At 39.5% G+C, this 19,738-nt stretch overlaps 3 protein-coding genes and 1 pseudogene across 9 annotated transcripts; 1 reads left to right on the top strand and 3 right to left on the bottom strand.

Moving 5' to 3' along the window:
• Positions 1 to 5,933: 5,933 nt before the first annotated feature.
• LOC112197763 (probable prefoldin subunit 2) lies at positions 5,934 to 8,995 on the bottom strand. Of its 7 annotated transcripts, none has more exons than XM_024338590.2 (4): positions 8,914 to 8,995; positions 8,711 to 8,772; positions 8,534 to 8,584; positions 5,934 to 6,600 (listed from the first exon to the last, which is right to left on the bottom strand). In XM_024338590.2, exon 4 carries the CDS (start codon positions 6,592 to 6,594, stop codon positions 6,157 to 6,159), a length of 438 nt encoding a protein of 145 aa, XP_024194358.1. In that variant the 5' UTR covers positions 6,595 to 6,600; positions 8,534 to 8,584; positions 8,711 to 8,772; positions 8,914 to 8,995; the 3' UTR covers positions 5,934 to 6,156. The 7 variants fall into 7 exon arrangements, with proteins under 7 accessions (XP_024194358.1, XP_024194363.1, XP_040374954.1 ...); XM_024338595.2 differs by lacking the exon at positions 8,534 to 8,584 and adding an exon at positions 7,353 to 7,406 and having other exon boundaries at positions 8,710 to 8,772; positions 8,914 to 8,971; XM_040519020.1 differs by lacking the exons at positions 8,534 to 8,584; positions 8,711 to 8,772; positions 8,914 to 8,995 and adding exons at positions 7,353 to 7,454; positions 7,563 to 7,612; positions 7,722 to 7,832.
• Positions 8,996 to 9,864: 869 nt separating this feature from the next.
• Positions 9,865 to 13,104, bottom strand: LOC112197758 (annotated as a pseudogene).
• Positions 12,192 to 15,253, bottom strand: LOC112198599 (peroxisome biogenesis factor 10). Its single transcript, XM_024339747.1, has 6 exons — positions 15,162 to 15,253; positions 13,555 to 13,624; positions 12,953 to 13,047; positions 12,660 to 12,852; positions 12,372 to 12,426; positions 12,192 to 12,274 (listed from the first exon to the last, which is right to left on the bottom strand). Exons 1-6 carry the CDS (start codon positions 15,251 to 15,253, stop codon positions 12,192 to 12,194), a joined length of 588 nt encoding a protein of 195 aa, XP_024195515.1.
• Positions 15,254 to 18,703: 3,450 nt separating this feature from the next.
• LOC112198600 lies at positions 18,704 to 19,465 on the top strand. Its single transcript, XM_024339748.1, has one exon. It carries the CDS (start codon positions 18,704 to 18,706, stop codon positions 19,463 to 19,465), a length of 762 nt encoding a protein of 253 aa, XP_024195516.1.
• The last annotated feature ends 273 nt before the right edge of the window (positions 19,466 to 19,738 follow it).

The following is a 19,738-nucleotide window of genomic DNA, read 5'->3' on the forward strand; positions in this document are numbered from 1 at the left end:
CTCCTTCTTCCATTTCAACATCTTGGTAAGGAAAGACTTTTCTTGTCTTTCTGCATTTGAATTCTTTCATTTCCTCGATTAGTTTTTCTAATCGTTCAGGACTTTCACAATTCTCAGCTTCTTTGTAAAGATCATAGAGCTTCTCAGCTCTGAGCATATGGACTGGTCTGCATAGATCAGCTTCCAGATCTTCTTCTGATATTGGTTCCTCAATAGTGGGTTTTGTACCACTGACACCGGCTTCTCTGGTGCTGTAGCTTCTTCTCAGAAGACTGTTGTTTATCCTGATGTTTTCAGGACAGACATCACTTTTCCTGTGATCTTCAAAGTTGAGGCTGATTTCTCCAGTGCGTCTACTCTCGTAGATCTTTGCTTTTGCTCTTTCCGGCAGCTTTTTTGGACCGGACAGTTTCCATTCAAGAGGAAAAGTTACTTCATTCCAAGCAACCTTGTGAATCTGCTGTGAATGGTTCTTCTGGTTGGTGAGGAATCCAGTAGTGAGACCAGGGATGTTGGAGATCCTTGTCTTTGGTTCCACTGTGGTGCTCATCAGTTTATAGTACACTCTGTATACTATTGCCAATTCTTGCATTTCTTCTTTCATTGAGATCCCGTCTGTCTTGACTCTCAGTCTGAGGCAGTGGGCTGCATCCTTCAAGCTGGTTGAAAAGTCAGGGAAGCAGTTGAAATATGCTACCTGGTTGCATAGTGATGCTTCTAGAGTTCCAAACAGACTAGCTTGGAAGTCTGTCAGTCTGTTGTCTTGCAGGACACATAGGACTGAACAGTTGATGCCTTCTCTTGCCAATAGTTTTATGCCGACTTGGACTGCTCCAATGTGCATAAATTGATACTTCTTTGCTTGTGCTCTGGCAACTTCAGCAGGGGTAATCATCAAGAGATCTGTTTCTCCTGTTGTTGAGGGGGTTGTGAATTCAAGTATTTTGAAATGATGGCTGTCCATCAGGTCAAATGTTCCCCGTCTGTAGATTTGTTTGAAATCTAGCTTTGGAATTGAGGAGTTTTTTACCTCATGCTCGATTTCATTGTATTCAAATTCTTCAGAATTTAGGAGTTGGACTCCTTTCTTTTTTCCAAAGATGCTTAACATCTTTATTTCTCTTTTTTCCGAGTTTTCATACCGGATACTAGACTGACTAGTAGATGGTTCCAGAAAAATCATATTAGGAACATGATTTGAGTCTGGTTTTTCTAATGGTTTGAATCCATTAGTCTTCTTTTTTACTGTAGGCAATTTCTTGTCCTTCAGTATAGAATCCAGCGTTTTTTGCTGTTCTTTGATTTTTCTACTGACACTTGTCAGTCTTTCTTCTTCCGTTTTTGGAAGATCTTTGATATAATCCAGTTTGTTTTCCAATCTTTCTAATTGGTGGATTATAGCAGGTATTGTTTCTAGTGTCGACTGACATCTAGATATTTCTAGTAACATCTTCTGATATTTCTCATCAGAAGCTTTTAGTAGAGAATTTATTTTCTCTAACAATTCTGACATTGTCCCCATTAAGGAGGGGTTCTCCTTTGAGCCTTTTACAAGCTCTGATACCAGTTGGGTGCGGATCTAACCAATGCTCAAGTAATCAAGAGGTTTTTGTTCCTCTTTCCGAACATATAAGAGATTTTCTATCTCTTCTTCTATTTTATAAATTCTATTTTGAAGTCTATAAATGATATCCCAATAGTTGGGGGATTCTCTATTAAGATTATCTCTATAAGCCTTCAATTTTCTCAATTTTTCTTTTTCTGTTTGCAGTTCTTTTTCAGTATGTTTGCAGATAGCTACTAATTCGAGTCTGTCAACGATCGAAATTATGAATAGTAAATCGTACTGTTTATCTTTGAATGGAAGATGAAAACTAACAGACTTCTGTTTAAATAATTTTGAGAATGGGCCCACCACGTTTCATAATCGTAACAGAAATATTAAATATATATAAACATCACAAGGGTACAGCTGGAAGAAAAAGTGAGAGTTTGTGCAAGTGAGAAAGAAAGAGACAGATACTTGTGTGAAAGGGAAAGGAAATAATTAGCTGGGGTTTTGGGGAAGTATTTTGGTAGAATCGGGGTGTATGAGCATTATCCCTATAAATATTTCATCAGTAAAAGTTAAACCCACCAATACAAACATACCCTTATTTACTAGAATAGTAGCTGCAATTCAATTATTCAAAACAGAAATAGACAGAGGGGTCTTGGTGCATGGTTGAAGTTAAAAAAGCATGTCAATTCAAGATCATTCAAATAGTTCAAAGAATCTGTCAAAAAGTTTTGCTTCCAAAAGAATGGAAACAGTTCTGTGAAAACTTTGCTTCTTTGGATCAAAAACTGGAAACAGTTTTGTCAAAGATAGTATTTGTACTCTCATCATGTATCAAAAAGGGGAGGTTACAGTACTTCTTCTGTCAAAATAGTTACAGCTCCAGTTACACCGCTTAGAATTAGTTTTCTCGCCTCGGGAATTGTAGTCTGCGCATGCATTTGAAATTTTGAAAAGCCAATCCTTCTTTAATTTCCTGTAGGCTTTGAAGCCCTCTGCTGTTGTTCATACGCATAAAGACAATTCACATTGCATGCTGCAATTTTAAATCTTATGTTGGTTGTCTTTATCCATTGTCAAATCCAACATGAACGAAAGCTTAAGAGAGGAGGCATGGATGCTTGGTAGAAATGGTTCAAAGGATCATAGAAAATTATGAACTTCAGTTTTGTATTTCTGCAAGTCTAGTTTTCAATTTTCGACGTAGTGTTATATGATCTAAAATGAAACCTCATATCTAGTTGTATGATCTCCTACCATAGTGTGGTTTCACTTATGAATTGTGATGCACTCTAGTTGTACAGGTTTTTACACCAAAAAGTGAAAAACACTTGAAACTTCCAATGAAAGACCTCAAGCACAATTTGTTTAGGGTTTAGGGTAAAATTATCTGTACAAAGATTATCTGTACCGTAAAATTTTACAGAAATATAATTCAACTGTTTTAGTGGCCTCATTCTACAGCTGTGAACAAGCACACTCATCTTCTCAAGCTTAACATACCTTTCCCACGATTCTTATCACCATCATCTCTACAGATAGTCACACTAGTCAAAAATCTTCTATACCAAATTAACTACTTTTCTAACTCTCAGGAGTAACAATGTACAAATTAGAGTGTAAATGGGTTATATATAGCAGCTGCCTTGATCCATTACCATAGATTAAGGCTATGTTTGGGGGGGCTTTTTTGCTCCCCTGCTTATAAGCACAAGAGCATCATGCGTTTGGTAACTCAGCTTATTTTCAGGCTTTAAAAAAAGCTGCCCCAGCTTCTGTCTAAAAGCAGAAGCTGGCTCCCCCCAGCTTTTAAAAGCCAGAAGCTCGGTCGGGCACTGTAGCGGTAGTACTGTTCATTAATGAATTTTTGAAAATCCCGTTTTGTATCCTCCGTTGGCTAAAACAATTACAGCCGATGCCACCCACCCTCCATCAGTCTCTCGATCCCATCTCCCATCTCCCTCTGCTCTCTCCCATCTCCCATCTCCCTCTGCTCGATCTCCCTGCTCGATCTCCCATCTCCCTCTGCTCGATCTCCCATCTCCCTCAAATAACATCACAGAACGCATCCCATCCGATCTCTCTCAAATAACATCTCAGAACGCCATCCCATCCGATCTCCCTCTACTCGATCTCGTCCGCTCGATCTCCCTCTGCTAGATCTCCGCTCGATCTCCTCTGCTCGGTCTCCGGTCGATCTCCTCTGCTCGATCTCCCTCTCACAGAACCCATCCAATCACAGAACGCATCTCGGCCTCACTTGCATCTGAAATTGAAGCCTCAATCAAGCAATTTTCGAATCAAGCAAGTCAGTCTCTCTCCCTCTGCTTCGTTCTAATTGTTGTTATAATTGTTGTTATTTTCGTAGTTCTTGTTAAATTCGTAGTTCTGCTTCGTTCTAATTGTTGTTATAATTGTTGTTATTTTCGTAGTTGTTAAATTCGCAGTTCTGCTTCGTTCTAATTGTTGTTCTAATTGTTGTTATTTTCGTAGTTCTTGTTATTGTCGTAGTTCTTGTTATAATTGTTGGTTATAACCACTTAACCAGAATAGCAGGCAACCAGAACAAGTCATACTAACATCATCATACTTGAATTTCCACTATATGATTAGTTCCGATAATAGACTACAATCCTCTTTTTGCTTTAATGGACTAAAATTCTAATTTGGTGTAATGAATTTGATGCCAGATTCTAGAAGGTTACATCAAGTATAAACATTTTTGGTTTTGTTTTTCTGTGTACATTTTTGGTTTTGTTTTTCTGTTTATGTTTTCTTATCACTGCTTTAATGCTTTAGTTTCTTGTTATTGCATCTAAAGCTTATCTTCATATCATTGATTATGCATTGGGGTTGAGAAAAATTTGTGGTCATTTTCTTGTTTTGTGTTTAACTAGCTGCTGAAAATGCTTTGTGTGTTTTGCTTTTGCTTGCTGAAACAGGTGCTTGACATAGTTAGCAAGGGAGGTGTGAAGGGGGTAGCCCACAACACTAGGCTGGAAGAGCAGAAGATGCTGAAATGAGACGAACTTTTAATATGGGTATTGGGATGGTTCTTGTTGTGAGTAAGGAGGCATCCCACAGAATACTTGAAGATGGAAATGGAGCTTATTGCATTGGTGAGGTTGTAACCGGTGAAGGAGTGAGTTGTAGACAAAATGTTTAACTTGTGGCTCGATCTGTCTTTATGTTCCTTTTTTAACCCATTTGACAAGCTGCGATGCAAGCTACTGCAGCTTGCTTTTGCTGTTGTTTTTGTATCTTGAGTTCTTGACATTCACAGTTTCAGAGGAATTTGTTAGTGTATTGTAAGGCTCCTTTAAGTTATGCATGAGTTCCCTTATTCCATTCTGTGCTCAACTTTTGTATTAACTCTGTGTTTTTCCCTTCCCTGCCATGCTCAGTTCTTTTTTCTTCCCCCCCCCCTTGTGTGATGGTCAAACCGGTGGTGAGATAGAAATGGATGATGATGTAGAAGAAGAATATCATGGTCACGGTGCACAAGAAATGGAAGCAATAAGAAATAGCATTACTCAAAGTTTGATGAATGCGCGTAATAACGTGAACATTTGATGTGAACTAGAAACTATGATTTATAATAATATAGTCACCATGATTTATAATCATATTGTCCAATATTAATCAAATAGTCACCATGCTTTATAAAAATTCAAAGTTAACAAAAATTAATACGGACATAATAAAGATTAAAAATAATAACAAGATCATTTGAACAATATTGTTTTATATACAATTAATTAAGCAAAATAATCTCTCATGTCCAATTCGGTCATTCCACAAATAAAAAGCACAAGCCAGTTTGATTTACCAAACACTTTGCCACTGCTTCTGCCACTGACAGCCCTTATAAAAAGCCAGTTTACCAAACACTCAGCAGCTTTGCTTTTCAGCCACTTATTCTCAGAAATAAGCAGAAGCCAGCTTTTTCTCAAGAAACAGCCATACCAAACATAGCCTAAGTTGTCTTGCTTTTACTATTACATTTTCTATCTTCCAAGTCTGGGCTAATGGAGGAGAGGTCTCAAGTTTGGGCTAAAAAATAGGCCCAATGTGTCCCATCCTTTATCCCCCCAAAATCCAAACACCATCCAAATTCGGTCTTAGCAGTACCACAACCGAGTCTGTGACCATGGCGCTTCACATATTCGCCCAGGTCCCGATAATGTCACCCTTGCTGTTTTGGCGAGTACTGGGTTTTCACCGGCAGAGGGTTCAGGAGTTTTTCTACTGAGGATATCAAGACAGAAAATGTATATTTTGGGTCATTTGACTCGTTTCTTTATGTTGAATATTGGAATATTTTGGCTCAACTCACTACTCAATAGCATTGTATATCGAAAATTTTGACGCATAATTTTGATATGATTGTTCTAGTTTTTCCTTAATCCTTCCTAAAAGAAAGAACCGCATAATTAAAGGTTACAAATACAAAGTCATTGATTCAGTGCAAGAGTTGTAATATTCTACTAGTCTGGACCATAAACCCCAAATCCCTAGCACACCTAGTACACTTGAAAGCACACTACATTTAACAGGTTTCAGAAAACAAGATGAGTCTGGTGGAAGAGCTTTATCATTCATTCGCTTCCACCAGCAGGGCCGACCAGGACTCCTTGAGCAGTTCCTTCTTTGCGAGCACCATCATCCTTCTCCTCACTGTCGTTCTTTCTTATCCGGATCTTGTACTTGGCCTCAAAGTCAGAAATTTCTTTTTTCTTCCTTTCCAAAGCCTCATTCAGCCGAGTAATAACCTCCTCAATCCCTTCTTTGTTACGCTGCACAGCAGGCAGGACCTCCTTGATGGTTCTCTCCACCAGCACACCTCCAATCATTCGGAAGCACCGCCTGGATGGGTCGAGTGGCTGGATGGCATTGATCACCAATGAGTGCTCACTCACGTCCATCTCTAGCTCAGTGATTTTAGAGTAAATTTGGTTGAGTTCAGACCTCATGGCAGCAAACTTATTTGCAACTGCTTGCTCATTTACAGGTTCTTCAGCTTTACTACTAGACATGACTCTCTACAAAAGATATAGCAACAGCATTCAGGAGCAGGAAGCATCCTCATAAACATAATTTCAGTTGTACCAATAGTATCACATCGTCACAACAACAACAACAGAAGCAACAATAACAAAAAGTCTACAGTACATTGCATTTTGTAGAAACACGGAAACTATAGCCTTCACTTCTCTTATGTAAATCATCTTCTTAAGAGAAAACAAATCTTACAGCCTTATCTAACCTTACTGATACTAAATTCATGAATCTGCTCCTTATGTATATCAAAGTAAACTACAGAAATTTAAATAAACTTCACCTCGTGAATGTTGCAACTACAGAACCTATTTGAAATATAAAAAAAGTCCAGAAAGAAGTGTATACAATGAGCTTTATATGATGAATAAAAGCTTTCTTACAACTAATTGGTGCAACTACACACAACTAAGGATGGATTCTTAATCAAAAGGCATCCCTGCAGAGCGGGGCAATTCATTTTGTTAACTCATCCTTGAACATCCAAAGAATAGTAACTCCGTCGCAATACTGTTTTTCCCCATTGTTAATCTCAAGTCCGCGATCACCAAGTATCTTAAACCGGACCCAAATGTCAATCTAGATGATGAGTAAATTGCACATTTATATTCGTTACCTATCTTGAACAGGACCCAAATCTGTGTTTCTAGAACTTTTACAAATTCTATTAATTTGATTAACAGAAACACTATGCTAAAGAAATTTCTGTACATGATAAAACCAAATGATAACTTGCCTGGACCCAAATCTCAGTATTCAGATTCTCATATGCCTATGGTAAACGATAGTAATGAGTATTTTCTTCGTTCTGCTTTATGTAGTTTCAAGAAGCCAAATCCTGAATCGAAGTTCCAATTCGCTACAGTTAGAAAACCTTAAAAGACTTATTTCTGCAGATGCTGCATAAAAATAAATTTAAGAAAAAGTATTCACTGGAAACTCGAACCTTCACCATAATCAACTTATGTTTGGCTGAACTCCAGCCCACTGAAATTACTAAGAAAGCAAACGACTTGAAAACCCTATGATCTTACTTTGAATAAAAATTTGGTTTACACGTTCGAAATAGAAGATTACGAAAGCATCGAAGTAAGAGAAATCATACCAGATTGATTGTTGTTGGGAGAGGAGAGCACGCGGGAGATGGTGGATCTATAGCGTCACGGCGAAGATGGACGCGAACAAGCCTCTGTTTGTACAACGGAAGGTGCTCTCAGAGAACTGGTCTTCTCACTCTTTGCACTATAAAGCCCATTTTTTCCATTTTTTTTTTTTGCTTTTTTTTTAATTGAAAATAAGGGCCCCTTATTTTCAATTAAAAAAAAAAAGGGCTTTATAGTGCAAAGAGTGAGAAGACCACTTCGTTGAGAGCACCTTCTGTCAGAGGCTCGTTCGCGTCCATCTTCGCCGTGACGCTATAGACCCACCGTCTCCCGCGCTCTCTCGTCTCCCAACAACAATCAATCAGGTATGATTTCTCTTACTTCGATGCTTTCGTAATCTTCTATTTCAAACTTGTAAACCAAATTTTTATTCCAAGTAAGATCATAGGGTTTTCAAGTCGTTTGCTTTCTTAGTAATTTCAGTGGGCTGGAGTTCAGCCAAACATAATTGATTATGGTGAAGGTTCGAGTTTCCAGTGAACCCTTATTCTTAAATTTATTTTTATGCGGCATCTGCAGAAACAGGCCTTTTAAGGTTTTCTAACTGTAGCGAATTGGAACTTCGATTCAGGATTTTGCTTCCTGAAACTGCATAAAGCAGAACGAAGAAAATACTCATTACTATCATTTACCATAGGCATATGAGAATCTGAATACTGAGATTTGGGTCCAGGCAAGTTATCATTTGGTTTTATCATGTACAGAAATTTGGAGGGACTGGAATTGAATTGAATCGAAGCAGTTTGATACTTACTCCGTCTCTGTGTGCGGTAATTTGGCAGTGAATCGAAGCTTGCAACAGTACCTATAAAATCAAAATTCAAATAGGACATTATAAATCAGAAGAACAGTAGTTAGACTTAAACCAAATAAACAGCCATCTAAACTCATTAAACAACAAAGGTTATCACTTCTTAACCCGAAAACTTACTCGAATAATCCAAGTTGAAGGCTTGTAGATGAAGTACGAATCACAATCCCATCAGGACACGACTGCAAATAACAACGAAATTTCCCTGGTCAGAATTCAACATCAAGATGTTAACTTTCTGGTTCAAAACTCAAAACCCAAAAGAAGCTTGCAACAGCAATATACTGTAAATTTGGGGAAAGATGGAGAAGGAGAGGACTTACAGTGAGTTTGATTCGCTGAAGACAGAAACTTTCGGCTCAATTTGCTGCTGGGTTTGAGAGAGAGAGAGAGAGAGAGAGAGAGAGAGAGAGAGAGGCGGTGATAGAGTGGTTCTGGGTAGGCTTGCGAAGATGTGATTACGCGAAATTGATGAGGAGCTTACCAAGTACGAAAGGAGGTTGAAGAAGCTGGGGTCCGGGAATGCTTTGGGTTTGGGGCGTGTGGCGGAGGAGCGAAGGAATCGGGTTTTTTGAAGACACAGAAGATATCGATCTATGAGCTTAGGTGGTTTGAGTTTTGACGGCAGAGGAGGCTGGGGAGAGAGGAGCTGAGCATAATAAAACCCTATCTGGGTCAAGGTAAATCATAGAGAAGATGAGGACATAATAGGAAAAAAGAGAAAATTTCATTTAATGAAACACTGTTCACTCAGTGTTTTCTCAGAATCAGCTTCCCAAAGCTGGTAAATGTTGCTTCTCAATTTCAGCTTCTTAGAGAATCAATACGGACCAAAAGCCACTTTTCTAAACATTTTACCAAACAGCATAGCATAAGTCCAAAAGCAGAAGTAGGTTCAAAATCACCTCCAAAATCAATCCCAAACTAAGCCTCATAGGGTACTCAATCCTTCAAGCCAAATTTGTTCAAGGAGACAAAGTAATTGTAAAGCATGTATAGAAGGTCCAACTTATGACCACAACCAAAGAGTATAGTCAATGATTGTAAATAATGCCAATTATAACAATGGTTGGGTCACTGATATATTTAGTTATTTACAAAGAAACTGCCAAGTTCCATCCACTTCATGATTCTGTTAGAATACAAGCTTCTTTGCCATGCTAGTTACGCACTCTTATTCTGAAACAACCTAATCATACAACAACAGTAGCATAGAGATAGTTCGACTACTTCCTATAAGTCACAAAACTTGGAAAATGAAAAGATACAGATTATCACATTTACAAAACTTACATATTGATAAATTTTGATGCATATAAATACTTGGGGATGAATACAGATTGTATTGTAGTTGTCCTGCAGAAGAGCCTCATGACACTTACCTATGACTCTGCAGACAATCAGTCTCATCAACCACCCCACTTCACCGCAATGGAATACAGGCTGTCAAACTTTTCCAGAAAATATATACAAATAAAAATTGCTACCAATCCATGGAGCCGTTTACTAAGATCAAAGTTCTTTCCTAACATACCTAGAGGTACTTGCTTCTATTTCTTAAGGTGCCAGTATGGTAACCCCAGATGCCATCTAGATATGCTGATTAGTTGATGCACCACGCGAATTGGAATTCCTTGCCCTGTACCTATAAGCCCAAAAGCTATGGCCACTTTCTCACTCTGTCGACTGAGCAAGAACTCTTTCTCCTTCTCATCAACATCAAGCAGAACATTATCCAATCAGGAACGTGACCAGCATCTCTGAATCTGCTATTTATTTCTTGCACAATGTGGCTCTTCTCTCTGTGCATTTCAGTATCACCACCAGAGGTAAACTCATGGATCGCTCCATTAACTTCAATGGAACGGGATCATGGTGCCTTTTGAATCCTTTTGTCCTTCAATTGTAGCCTCACTTTTGCAACACCAACCCATTTCCCAGCTGATGCATATATGTTTGAAAGAAGCACATGAATACCACTCCTCTGAGTAGTCAATTTAGATGCCTGTTCAGCTGCATATGCTGCCATTTCGACGTTTTTGTGGGTTCGACAAGCAGTCAAGAGAGTGCCCCAAATGACATCATTAGGTTCCATTGGCATGCTCTTTACCAGATCAACAGCTTCTTCCAAGCGCCCTGCTCAGCCAAGTAGATCAACCATGCAACCGTAATGAACAATATGAGGGAAATGCCATGGACCGATTGCATTGACATGAAAATCTTCCGCCCTTGTTCCAAAATACTAATATGGCTGCATGCTGTTAGTACTTGGTACTGCCTCAAAGACTACTTCATCTGGTTTCACCCCTTGCTTAAGCATGTCATCAAAAAGCTCTAGAGCTCGCTCCCCATTTCCTTGCATAACCATTGCTCCAATGGCTGCTGTCCAAGCAGAAACATCTCTTCTTGCCATGTTATCGAACACCTTCATTGCACTTTGAGGGTCGCCACATCTACCAAACATGTCAAACAAAGCTGTCCCGAGCCGCATGTCACAGTTAATTTCATTTTTTTCGATATAAACATGGGTCCACTTTGCAAGACCAAGAGCTCCTAGATATCCGCAGACAGATACAACCTCCACCTTTGTCACCCTATCTCCTTTTATTCCCTCAGTCTGCATCACCCGGAAAAGTTCAACTGCTTCCTAAACTTGCTCTCTTGCACCAGAGCACCAATCATAGTGTTCCAAGAGACAAGATCACTTTTTTGGCATCTCATTGAACATTTTCCAAACTGACTTCACATCACCACTTCTTATGAAACCAGAAATCACCATCTACATATACATTATTAATCCAAATGTAAGCTCCAAATTCAATGGATACACCATTAGTTGGCGTAACTTCTTCAGACACCTGCAATTATTGAAATGTTACTGAACATGTCAATAGAACTAGCTATATATACTGTATTAATTTACTCAATACATGTCTCCAAACCAGTAACCCATGTGAGACCCTCATGTATGTATGCACATCTCAGAGAAATTTGGTCTCGAGGACAAAATATATGGTATGAGTCTATAAATGTGCATGTCATTACTCTATTCCTCTGTATATACGTAAATATGATAGAAGGAGAGATACATACCTGATTCAATATAATTCTTTCCAACTTTTCCATACAAATACCTAGACTGTCACACAATCGATGGCAATTCCACAAGTTGATCCATTCAATACCTTGTGAGTATTTCTGCTCTAATACCATTGACAACTTTGAATATAATTACAATGACTCACACTCGCGTCTATCCATTTTACTTTAGGTGGAAGATGGGGAATTTCTTGAAGCCTCTTGCAACAGTGCAAGTCCAGTTTCCATAAGTTGACAAATTTGCCAATGTAGGTGGGAAGAATAACAAAACTGCTTCCTGATAGATCAAGTTCAGTTGATGTTGACAAGCATACCAGGTGAACCCCCACAACTTTTCAGTTTAAAAGCCGTCAGCCAGTAAAAATTGAATCTGACATCTGTAAGGCAACAACCAACACCCACCCACCTTTGGCTTGTCCTTAACAGGTAATGGAATACACTGCAGCCATACATGAGCTGATGTTGTTATCTCTTCTTCTAAATTGATACAAATTTAACAATCTTACTGATAAACTTGGTTAGATGGTTTTCCAATGAACACATAATGAATGCCTGCAGCATGTTTCGATATATGATAGTAGAGACCTGCAAAGAATCGATGGTAGCAAGGAACTTAGATTCTACCCAAAACCCCCATTAGAATTTTCACAACAATACATGAGCATCTAAATTCCGAACTCACCTTCAAAGTAAAAGAACATCAGGTTGGCACATATGACCAACTGCAGAAATTCGAGCTATTGGGAGAACCGGGATGAACCAGCATCATAGAGACAGTAACTACGAAAGACATTCTACCAAGGTTATCTGAGCACAAAAGACAACAAAAGTAAATTAAAATGCCATTGAGCCAAACAAGAGAAAACCCAATGAATAAGAACAGCTCTCAAAGAGACACAGTTCTATTAGCTCAAATCAAAAGTCGGCGCTTGATTGAGAAAGATTACAGGTGCATAAGTCATAAGTGTACTGTAGGCCATTTCCGAACTGCAGAAAGCCACAATTCATTCAATCTCTGCTTCAATCTTTTGAGAGCTGAAACAGAAGCCGGCGGCGTGGAGGAAGATGCGGCGCGAGTGATTGAAGAAGACTGAGCACTGAAGCTGTAAACCTCATCAGACTGGGAATCAGCAAGGAGAATGCCAAGGTTAGCAGATCGAGAACTGGTAACAGAAAAATCCAGAAACAGCCATACATCAATCCATCCGTAAAGTCTCAAAATCAAGATATCAAAAATAAAAAGGGCAGGTTGAGAGTTAGGACCTAATTCTTTCTCCAACATAAGGAAGAGCCGTCCGGTACACAATGAAAAGTGCACGCCTTGCTGGAGTTAAAGGCAGCCCATAAGGCCCTGCAACCTAAAAGAAAACACGTATCAAACTACCAACTACAAAAAATGGCTTCAAATGCTAGAGATTTAGAAGCTGAATAACTAGCTGAACCTGAGTAATATGGCAGGACTCTTATCCCAGGGTTTGCTGGCCCGACCCTTTAGTCAAAATGTAATTGAGCATTTGCCCAAGAATAAACAATAAGGCCAAGCCCAGGCTACGCACAAGCCCAAAACCTAACATCCTTTGATGGAAAAGATGTCGTCAGCATGACATCGCTGGCAAGCTTCCAGTTGAGACCGGAAACCATAAACCACATCAAAGATCAAGGACTTCCGTCAAGAGATACGAACATTCCTCCGGCCGTGGGATTTAGAAATGGTTTAGGCCTTGCAATGTGAGTGGGAGAAAATATGAAATTGGTATCTTGTAAGAGGAGATATTTTCTCTTTTATTGAACATTGATTAAGAAAACTACATCAACTGGGATGAGAAACGGATGATGAGCAAGGGAAATAGGCAAATAGCACATACCTTTACTTCTAGTTTATTTGCAGTCATCTCAAATTCAAACAGATCAGCATGTACCCGATTTTGGCCGAATCTACAATCATTCGAAGTGAAAGTTTATAGTTCCCACTGCAAACAGAAGCAACAATCAAAATGTATAACATTAATCACCCAGAAACATTACTAGATAACATTAATCAAAATGTAAGTACAAGATTTTATACATGTTATTTGTTGGCATTCCCATACAAAGCTAGTGAAGCATATCATGATAATTCATCAATGAAGAAGCTGGAAAAGGGCCTAATACTGATCTCAGAGACGTTACAAGTAAATGCATCTCATGAGTCAGCTGTCAGCATATGCATTGGGATTGCAACATGTGTTGCAATCCTCGAGTCAGTCCTAGGTTTTAGGAAGTTTGTTTTCGGAAAGTATCTTTCTATTCTTATGTTTTATTATCCAAAGATATTTTTCACCAGTTAAAAACATCCCTTTGAAGACCTAATTGATTTAGGTCTGTTTATTTTAATTGGCAATCTTTTGTTAAAAAGATTTTTCCTAATAGGAATCAATTAGGGTTAGGCGCATTGATTGTACACGATTCTTTTTCCTCCATATAATTCTGAAAATATGGTCTAGGTTTGGAGAGCTTTTAATTTGCATATCATATCAATTTGCATGTGATTGATGCATATATTGTGGGACTAAACTAATTGCTATCTTATAATGTTTAAGGAAAGAAGTTCAGGAAATCGTATCTGCATTTAGAATGGTTATGATTGCATATCAGATAACTTTCCTTAGAGATGACAATTACATGATATCCGTAAGGATTAGTTGAGTCTCACGATGTGTTTAAAAAAACCTTCCAAGCTTATCTCAATTTGTGATTAATGTGATTGGATTGAGGGGGAGTCTTTATCTTCTATAAAAGGTTTTGAAACTGCATTGTGGCAGTTAGAGTTTTCTGATTGAGAATTTTAATTGTGCTGCATAGTCTGCACTAACTGTTTTACAAAACTCTCATTGTTTGTTTGATTGATTGATCATACTGCTTGTTCACTGCATTCATCACTTGCATATGTGATTGAGATCAGTGAGGCTTCAAGGCAAGATTGAATCTGAAGGCGTGTCCAGATTTCTTCATCTATACAGATTGCTTCATAGTTGTTTAGAATAGGTCTTTTACAGTTGTGAGCAAGTTAGCATTGTTGCTAGTCAATGTGGTTGAGTTGAATACCACTACTTGTGATCTGTAACAACCTTGATTCATATTGGATTTAATTCTCGTGTAGGCTACGTAAACAGCCTCGCAGTGAAGTTTCCTCAGTGGAGAGGTTTACACTGCGTCAGCAATTCTTGTGTTCTTTTATTTGTGTTGTTGCTTGTTTGAATAACTGTCATTACTCAAACTCTATCAATTTTGTTCCATCCGGTAATTACACAAAATGCAAGTAACACAGTGAAACCAAATATTAATACTAGATTATATCAACCAATTGTATGGACTACCTTGATTTGCAGTGCCTAGCTTAGAAAAACCAACAAATCTCAACCATTTCATATACATATCAACAAGTGAATTCACTCTTCATCCCAGACTTCCCAATGTAATTATCTTAGCACACACCCTCTCACTCAAAGCCGCATCCTTCAACTTTGCGCAAGCAGAAATGACACACACCATTGTCGCCGAATTGGGTTTAATCCCAGTAGCCATTATCTCAAAAAACAAAGAATCAGCCGCCTTTGGCATATTCCTCTCACCATAACCACAAATCAAACTAGTTCTCTCAAGCATTTGATCAAACAGCTTCCGGGCATAATCCTAGTCCCCACATTCTTCATAGAAATAAATCAAAGAATTCCCAATAAACTATACACCCTTTGTTTCTTCTTCTTCTTCTTCAAGGAACAAGTTACTATCTCATTTATTTTTAACACGATACTATTGTTCATAGCACCGACACATAATATGTTACGACTCTATCTTTGAACATGGCCCATTATTGTTGTTTGGGCCTATTTGGACTTTTCCTTACATGAGTCCACTACCTCTAGTCTTTCTCTGCTTAAATAGCTAATAGGAATTGTATGGAGATATCGAATTATTGAATCAGTTTTATTTGCATAGTTTCTTTTCATCTTGTTTTCCTTCTTTCTCTTTTGCAACCATGTCGATCCATGGCTACGATCCCGGGGATTGTAACAACTAGTATCAGAGCCCGCAACTGGGCCTGTTTCCGGCTGGTTACGGCGGTGGGATATCCGGCATCTATTACTATGCTCGGTCAAATCATCTTCAAGGTAACCCCTATAGCCAAGCTCAAATGGTGACCAACTTCATACAACCCAATCCTTACCCACCTCCGCCACACAACCCTTCTGCACCCATCATCAATGGCCACTTACTCCCTCATCAATTTTCATGTGTTCCTCAGACTCACTCCCATTTCGTCCCACCTCCATACTTGCAACCGATTCATCCTATTGCTCCACCTTCACCTATCGTTGCATTATCTGAAGGTCAGGTGTTCGATCCACCTTCACCGCAACCACTCACTTTTGTGCCCCAACCTCAATGTCCAGATCCCAAACCTCTTTCTCTGAATCGCAAGTTGTTTCGGCTTTTCAGACATAGAGTCGCCATGGCGGCGAAAGAGAGAATTGCCAAAAAGACCCAAAACCCATATATGCTCCATGGTGTGGGTAAGTACTCGAGGTCCGAGATGTACCACAAGCGCAGTCTTTGGGCCATCCAGGCAGAAAATGGAGGTGCCTTCCCACGTCACAACTCCAAGGCAACAGTTGAGATTATGGAGGAGCTGGGTCAGCTACGTGTGGGTCGAAAAACTCTGATCGGTACATCAGAATCACCGGCGGTGCAGTTCGGAACTCTACTGTCTTCCGGAAACACCTCGTCTTCTTTAGTTCAGGCAACGGAAGCCCCAGACCACTTTACTCCCACACAAGCCCCAATTGCTTCACCTAAAGTTGCTCAGAAGGTGTTTGACGAAATGACTGAAACACCAACCCAGAGCAAACGCACAAAGCCCGAGCAACTCCTCGCGGCGACGACGTTTCAGACTATCTCGGCCAACTCTCCGATGGTTTTTCCGACCCGCCCAGGTTTGGAAGGGCAAGTCAAAGTAATGACCCAGATCAGATAGATCCTGCTAAACCCATATTGAATGTGGCACCGTTGAATAGCCTGCCATATATTCCCCCAACCACAGAGCCATCAGCAGCCAGAAAGTCCAGTCAACAAGAAAAAGTGAAGCCAGCTATGGTGCTTTTACCTTCACTCGCAACAAGAGAAGAGCGGGATAAGATTTTGGAAACCACCAAAGGGGTTGTATTGACTGGAGTTGCTGCAAAAGGACAGGTGGGACCCATAATTGTAACGGAACCCACAGACCTCTCTGTTTCCACACAAGCTTCAGCTGGTTCATCTCTCCCTCCATCAATTGAGGCTACAACGTTTGTTGGAGATATACCGCTGGACATCCCAGCTGTGGCAGTGAATTTGGCTGGTATCAATGAGTCTGCACATGATGTAGACCCGCATGCAAGCACTGGTTCTCAGATGGTTACTGAAATCAATGTGGGAATACAGATCAGTGACGATGTGTTGATGCGTGAATATGTTCTCCCAGCAGAGGTTTATGTGAATACTGAAAATGGGCATAATTGGATTGAGATGGTTATTGATTTGGAGAAGCTTGGAGTGTCGGATATCGGTCCTCCAGTAGTGGAAGCATTGTCAAGGACAAAATTCATAGGGCTTTCCGAGGGTTTTAGCTTCCTAAATGGGTTGCCACATCCATCAACTTTTCAGATTGTTAATGTGATTGGTACCGGGGAGAATGTGATGGGGTATTGGACACCTGAAAATGAATTTGTGAGAAACTTGAACTCCAAAACCGCAATGAACAGCTCATTCTCTACTTCCAATAGTAGTCTTGGGTATATTATATGGCCTGGAGACTCCACCTCTACTCCAAAAGGTTGGCAGATTCCTACAAGTAGGACGAAGTTGAAGATTTTACTACCAGTTCAGAGTGGGTTCAAGGAATTTACGAACGTGGCGGATGATTCTAACCTTGAGCAGCAGATTATGATGAAAGAGGAATTTTGCAATGAACAGTTGGCTCTGGTCTATCGATTTTGTAGGTCAGGTCATTTTGATAAGGCAAAAGAGGTGTTGGTGCAAATATTGGAGAGGTGGAAATCAAAAGTTATGGCTAAAATTGCAGGGGAGGAGAATACTAAGAAACCAAATTTTGTTCTTAAGGAATGCCTCAAGCTCGACAATAAGATGGCAGTCTGCTCCATTGACACCCAATCTCGATCGCATCTATTGTCGTGGTTCATTCTTTTCTTTGAACTGGGTAATTGTGAGACATCGAAGGAAACACCACCCTATTGCAGAAAAGCATCGGCCGAAATTAGTCTAGTGACCCAAAGCTTAGTCTCTCAGGTATTCACTGCCATCATTTCCAGTCCTCAATACTTTCGAGCATCTTTTTATGGGGTATTGTATGACTTGATTAAGCTCTATGCTGTGATTTATATTGCTTTCATCGATAATGCTGGAAATTTGCTCCCTGATGACTCATTTGGGATAATGATAAGAAATGGCAAGTTATTTTATGAATATATGAATGTGCTTGCCAAAATGCTTTTAAGGAGTGTTAGTAAGGAGCGGCTGATGAGTTCAAATGTTAGTATAATGGATACAATTGTTGCTGCATTATGTGGAGAGAGCATCACGATGGATGGCGTTGGAAACTCATTTTTGATTTGGTTGCTTGCAATTCATAGTACAAAGTTTAAGAGAGAAGCTGCAAGTATATTACATATCTGGGCATATCATATTAATGATCAAATGGTGGACTGGGATGTTGTACATGCCTTGATGTATGAAGAGGGATTCATTATTGAGTTTGTTGAGAAACCAAAAGACAGGAAATTTGAAGCTTTGATAGATGGTGCTACCAATTTGGGAATTGATGACCTGAACACCCAAGAGACACCTTACCTTACCACTGTGGATATTTATGTTCTTTACAGGAAAGTGATGTCTCATATGCTTCAAGTAAAGTTTTCAGATTTTGGCACTGCAGTTGTTTAGGGTGCAACCTACATAAGCCTGAAAGTTAAAGTTTACATGGTTGTTGGCTGTTGTAAAGAAATTGTTCACACTTGGTTGTCAAAATTTCCAGCAGTTCAATTTTGCAGTTTAAGCGATGATGCATTTGGAGATATTGCTGGTATGGAATCTGATCTTTTCAGTTCATATGCTGAATCATTTTGTGCTGCTCTAGTTGTTGCTTCCATTTCCTCATTTGTAATCCACCATAAGTTCACCGCCATGCTGTACCCCCTCCGTGTTAGTTCTATGGGCATAAATGATGTTTGGTCGCAATATGTTGATGGCGCCATAGTGACTACAGCACAACTGGAATCAATCTCTGAGAACCAAGGGAATGGAGTCGTAATTGAGAAAATGGAGAGCTCCAATCTCCTATTTAAGGAACTGGATGTTACTGACAGGAACATAATTACTCATCTTTCAAAAGACTCTGAGCTCCCACGCAAAGTTGAAGACACGGATTGTTATTGGAAATGGTTTGCTAGTAACTTGGCCTCAGGAGGTGCTTCTTCTCTTCTCTTTGTCTACTCCTTGTACTATGCTTGTACCCATTTGGCTCGTGATTCTAAGGCTACAAAGAAGGGAGGAGAACGACAATTCAATGGTCTGGTTGATGTCTGTAGGAAGACATTGAAATCTGATGGTATTGCAGGTCTATATCATGGATCCATTATATCATGTGTTGAAGCAATTATGGTGATTAAAGCAATGCCAGAGAGAAGACTGGTTTCTCCTGAAGTCCTAGGGGTTCACTTTCTTTTTCTTACATGTTTTTAAGGTAACGCAGGCTTGAGGTCAAGCCTGTTCTTTGAGCGGGTGGCAATGTTACGACTCTATCTTTGTACATGGGCCATCATTGTTGTTTGGGCCTATTTGGGCTTTTCCTTACATGAGTCCACTACCTCTAGTCTTTCTCTGCTTAAATAGCTAATAAGAATTGTATGGAGATATCGAATTATTGAATCAGTTTTATTTGCTTAGTTTCTTTTCCTCTTGTTTTCCTTCTTTCTCTTTCGCAACCATGTCGATCCATGGCTACGATCCCGGGGA

Source organism: Rosa chinensis, chromosome 4 (genome assembly GCF_002994745.2).
Source record: "Rosa chinensis cultivar Old Blush chromosome 4, RchiOBHm-V2, whole genome shotgun sequence".
Taxonomy (NCBI): domain Eukaryota; kingdom Viridiplantae; phylum Streptophyta; class Magnoliopsida; order Rosales; family Rosaceae; genus Rosa; species Rosa chinensis.